The following is a 5,434-nucleotide window of genomic DNA, read 5'->3' as shown; positions in this document are numbered from 1 at the left end:
TTGGTAAAAATTATCAAACTGATTTTAAAATACATATTAAAATGCAAAGGAGCTGGAATAGCCAAAGCAAATTTTGAAATATAAAGCAGAACTGAAGACAAACTACACGATGTCAAGATTATAAAACCACAGTGATCGTGACAGATGCAGCAATGGAACAGCACAGACAGCCTGGAAATAAACCCTCCTCACATACGACATCTTCATTAAAGATGTCGAAGGAACTCGGTAGGGACAGGATGGTCTTTATAACACAGGATGCTGGAACAGCTGGATATCCTCACACGGAAAAACTGGTTCGTGCCTTACACTTGTGCTAAAATTAACTCAAATAGATCACGTACCTAAACGTAACACCTCAAACTATAACATTCTAGGAGAAAACCTTGATGACCTCAAGTTAGGAAAATACATCTTAAATATAACACGAAAGTTGGCTCTATCAAAGAAAAATGTGGTAAACTGAGCATCATCAAAAAAGGCACTGAAAACACGAAAGAGAATGAAAGAAAATGAAAACCCCAAGCCACAGACAGGGAAGAAACAGAAATCATCAACCCGATGAAGAACTGGCAGCCAGAACACATAAAGAACTCTCGGATCTTACAAGAACACAACATATTAAAAACATAAGCAAGCTATCTGGACGGACTCTCCTGAGGGGACAGGCAGGTGGCCGACGGGCACAGGGGAAGATGCTGCCACCAGTCACCAGACCGGTGCACTTCGAAACCAAGCGACCCTCTCCGCACCTGTCTGGGTGCCTGCAACTGTAAGCACCAACAGCGCCCGCTGCCGGCAAGGGCGTGGAGGAACTGGAACTCTCACGGCGGACGGTGGGGACGTGACGGGGGGCGGGCGCTGTCTGCAGCAGCGACACACAAACCTACGACAAGGGCCAGCCTGGGCGTCGACCCAAGAGTGAAGCACAGCCCGCACGAAGACCTGCGTGAGAGCATGCCCAGCAGCTAGTTGTGACAGCACACGCTGCTGGGGCAGCAGGCAGAGCGGAACCCCGTCAGTGGAGGCGCGAGCTCTGACGCGGCAGGAACGTGCATCTCAGAGTAACCGCGGCAGCGGCAGAAACCAGACAGTAAACACCGTATGGCTCCACGTGCGTAAGGGTCCAGGAAATGCACACTTATCTGGATGTCGGTGGTTGCCTGAGGGCAGAGCCCCGCAGGGCCCAGGGCTTTTGGGGGGGCCATGTGCAGATGCTCCCACAAACTGGTAAGATCGCATACCTTGAATACGTGTAGTTGATTACATGCCAATTATACCTCACCCAAGCTCTTAAGTTTTCTTACTGTAAAGAGTAATAAATCAAATTTAAAACCCTATCTAAGCGGTAGAAACCCTGCTTCAAGTTGACTCAGTGTTTTGCTTTTGCAGCAGGACAAGGAGCTAAAAGGCTCTGACAGGATGTGACCTTTTGAGTCGGGGGTCAAAATGCACGTTCAGGCCTCAGATCCGAGACCCTCTGGAGTTTCCTACAGTTCAAATCTGGTCACTGGAGGAAAAAACTTATGATTTTGATAAAAGACACTGGAAACTGTTTTGAAAGGAGGTGGTATCGACCAGGACACAATGTGGGGCAGGCGCCCACGGCCACGCCCATCACAGGCCCTGAGCGCCGAGGTGAGGAGCGGCTGGGCCGGGGGCGCACCCACAGGGAGTCCAAACCGAAGTCCCCAAGGCCCGCCCCTGCCCCACGGCACTGCAGACCCCTCTCCCGCGACCGACGGCATCTGTAAGTTTGCTGCTCCCTGCCCTCCCGTCCCCGCTGGCCCCACTGCACGGCGCTCCGCTCAGCTGGGCGCGTGCCGCGCACACCAGTCTCAGTTACACGCTCTGACAGCCTGTAACTGGCCCGCGCACAGCGTTCGTGACGAGGTGGCCTGTGCTCTGCTGCGACAAGGGGAGGGAGAGGCATGCTCACCGCCCGCCGTCTCCGGGAGGCTCCCGCTGTGGCCCCGCGGAGCAGCTCTCACGGCGGCCAGCTGTGGACGCTCACAGCGCGAATGCTGAACGAGGCCCGTGGTGACATCGGGAGGCGCCGGGTGCAGATCTGCTTTGAAACACAAACCCAAGATAAAAGTGGCCATTAATTCAAGACTACTAAATCGTGGTTTAAACCCCCTTCAACTCGAGCTGCATGAGCCGAGCACCACGCCGGGACCGTGTCCCTGGTTCACCATGGCACACGGGCCCTTGGAACTCTCAGCTCCCAGACACGGCGTGTCACCCAGGGTGCGCCCGCTGCTCCATTCTCAAAGGACCCAGCCCAGGACCACGCCAGCAGAGCCAGGCACAAGGAGACTGCTGCCCCAGGGCCTGAGGAGCTGTCACTCAGAAATCTCCCTCGATGAAGCAGAAACACACTTTAAATCAACTGTTGTGGGAACATTTCTGTTATATGACGAAAGAGAAGCAGACTTCTATAAAACACTCCCACGCCCCCAAGAGCACGTCGGAGATCCAGAAGACGGAGACCGTTGCAGCTTCACAGGATAAACCTGCAGAGATAAAAATGACCCTTGGGGCCAGCGCAACACACCTCGCTCCTGAGAGGCAACAATCGAGTTCTCAGAGCAGAATGAGTTAGTGTCACATTTAAAGACAGACTAGCCAAACACAGGTGTGTGAGGCCCCTCCGTGCATGCGCGTCTCTGTGCTGCACTCCACTGGAACACGGCCCATCACGTCACCGTCACCGAGGAGCCTACAGGAAGGAAGGCGCCGTGTCTGCACGAGGACCAGAAGCTCTCCTCCCGTGACACTGACAGCAGACACCTGTCCACCTGTGACATCGGTAGGAGCCTGTCAGTGGCAATCCGTGATCGGTTTTATCTCCTAAAGAATGATCCTGCCGTCACAGACGGCCCGGTAACATCTAAAATTATTAAATTCTGATTGTTTATCTGTCATTTCATCACCAAAGCAGAATACAAACTAAGAGTTTTTTAAGTATATAGAAAGATGAAATTACATGGAAGCAAAGCACAAACGCACTACTTACACAGCAGAAAACACCATGTGGACAAACCTCACCACAAGGACAGAGTTTTCACAGCCTCGAAAAAGCTGGATGTTGATAAAATTAGCATTTTCGAGTTTGCCTAGCATCAAGGGCTCCCAGTCTAAAAAGAAATCTCCCCACTCTTCCAAGTCTAGAACAAGAATAAACGATTTCAACAGCATTCAAGAAAAAGGGCACGAATAGTAATCTTAACTGAAAGTACTTTATAAAAAAAAGAATAAAAATAAACTGCACTCAAAATAAAAATGAACCCCTATAAGCAGAAGCACTACTTGTAAATGCCGGTATTTACGTCTGTGTTCGAATGCTTTCTGTACATGATTTCCATGATCCAAAACCCAAAACAATGCAGGTTCTTAAACTACCTTCGCCTGGCCCAGTCCACCTCAAACTGTTTACCTAAATAACCTTGCTCCTTCTGCAGTGCTTTCCTCGACCCAAACTGAAGAAGTCTCCGTGTCAGAGACTCAAAGGAGGACTTTATAGTAGAGAAGAAAAGCGAGTCTTTTCGGAGTCCCAAGTTCAAGCCCGTGCACCCGCAAATGCCGAGCGGATGGAGCTCCCGGGCTGCAGGGCCCCGCCGACCGTCGGAGACTGTGCTCCGTTCAGGGCCGCAGGCACAGTGACACATGATCACGGCGGCGGCCCCCGCGTCTGTGCCCATGGGCAGCTCGCCTCGCTCAGTGCGTGGCCTGTCCTGCTGGCTGCCCTGTCAGCCCAGCCAGAGGCGCCAGGTGGCCGTGGGGACCGTCTGGCCGCCCCGCGGGGCCCCCTCCCAGTGCGCGGCACCAGCCCAGTGACAGGGACGTACCCATGGAGGCCGGGCGGACGCGGGCTTCAGCCACGGAACACCCGACTGCCTCCCAGTCCAGCCATGGGACCGGGCTTTGATGTACAGTGGCCGGCCTGCTGCGACCGCCCGTCAGGGCTCCCGGCGGCAACCCGCAGCACAGACGGCGCAAGAGCCAGCGCATCAGCCCAGGCCGGTCACAGGCACCCTGACGTCGTCTTCCCGCCACAGCTGCAACAGCAGGGTGCCTACGGGCCTCCCCGTCCAAGGAGTGCTCCCCGTCCAAGGAGTGCTCGTGCAAGGGCGTCTGGGCGTCACGTGCCAGCTCCGCACAGCCAACTACGCCACTATTTGTGTTTAAAAGACGAGATTCCAAGCAATGAAAGGTTCGCGATTTTTCCTTTTAACAGGGTTGGATGACTCGGAAAGATCCACGGCCCTGTGACCCAGTTTTGATGGACATCTCTTCAGGGTGAGGGGCTGTTTAACCTGGTTTGTAGGGAGAGATGGCCGGATGGCTGCAGTCCTGGCCCCACCCGGGCCAGCCAGGCACAGGGAAAGCTGTCAGACCCAAAGGCGGGGACAATGTCGAGGCTGTGGGCCAAGGGCATGCAACAGGAGCAAGCGCAGCCACATCTAAGTGGTGGTCCACCCGCACCTGCCACCCGGGCCAGCCCTGCCTCCAGAGCAGGAGGGGGCACGCCAACAGACACCGTACCCTTGTCGGCATCCCTGGGGGAGGCCACACGCCACAGGGTCTGAGGTGGCCAAACCACAGCAGAGCAGGAACCACAGCTGTGACCGAGAAGACGACAGGTGGGCCCTGATGGGCGGGGGGCCCCTGTGCAGGGCCACGGCAGCCGGTACTGACCTACATGGCCGAGGGCCGCGGAGCCTGCGAGCGCGCTGGCCAGTCTCCCTCCCGGCTGAGACGACGTGGAGGACGCGGAGGACGAGGTGGACGAGCCCGGACCCGCCGGGCTAAAACGGGGCCCCAGGCTGGAGCGGCTCTGCGGTGGAGCGGCGGCCAGCCGCCCGGGGCGCCGCACAGGGCCCTCGTCTTCTGAGGCAGACGACGTGTCTGTGGTTGAAACAACGACAGCGTCAGGCAGCATGGGCACCAGGAGCTGGGGTTCCGCACGGGCCCCCCAGCCTGCGCCACGACGCCCAGTGCGCACACCGGGCTGGGGGTCATCTTGAGGGTGGCCGTCCATCTGCAGGGGCCTGTGCCACTCTCAGCCATTGTCCAAGGCGCCCCACCAGCAAGCTGGCTGCCAGAGGGGCCCGCCTTAGGGCACAGTACCCAGGGCGAGGACAGCATGGCCCCCAGCATGGCCCCCGGGAGTGAGGACAGCACAGCCACCCCCCAACATGGTCCCAAATATAAAGCGACCCAAGCACTGAGCTCCACTGCACCCTCACGCACAGGACACCCCAAGGGAAAGCTCAGCATCCCCGCAAGTGTGGTGGCCATGAGGCCACAGCCCTGGCGTCCTGTCAGGGAGCAGAGCCCTCCCCAGACACCGCCTCGGTCACAGAGCCAGCCGGGAGCCGCGCCCTCTGGTCAGCGGCCGGTGTGCTTTACCGCGGTGTTCACAACTGTG

General features: G+C 56.6%; 1 protein-coding gene across 1 annotated transcript in view; it reads right to left on the bottom strand.

Moving 5' to 3' along the window:
• DIP2A (disco interacting protein 2 homolog A) overlaps positions 1-5,434 on the bottom strand; it is a 73,879-nt gene that overhangs the window by 58,501 nt on the left and 9,944 nt on the right. Inside the window, exons 5-6 of the mRNA XM_025040318.1 lie at positions 4,702-4,911; positions 1,940-2,071 (exon numbers count right to left, since the gene is read on the bottom strand). Of these exons, the coding sequence (XP_024896086.1) occupies positions 1,940-2,071; positions 4,702-4,911 (342 nt within the window). The remainder of the gene's footprint in view (positions 1-1,939; positions 2,072-4,701; positions 4,912-5,434) is intronic.

The sequence above is a fragment of the Pteropus alecto genome, unplaced genomic scaffold (genome assembly GCF_000325575.1).
Source record: "Pteropus alecto unplaced genomic scaffold, ASM32557v1 scaffold339, whole genome shotgun sequence".
Classification (NCBI taxonomy): Eukaryota; Metazoa; Chordata; class Mammalia; order Chiroptera; family Pteropodidae; genus Pteropus; species Pteropus alecto.
Note: the sequence above shows the minus strand (reverse complement) of the source record. Positions and strands in the feature narration are given on the sequence as shown.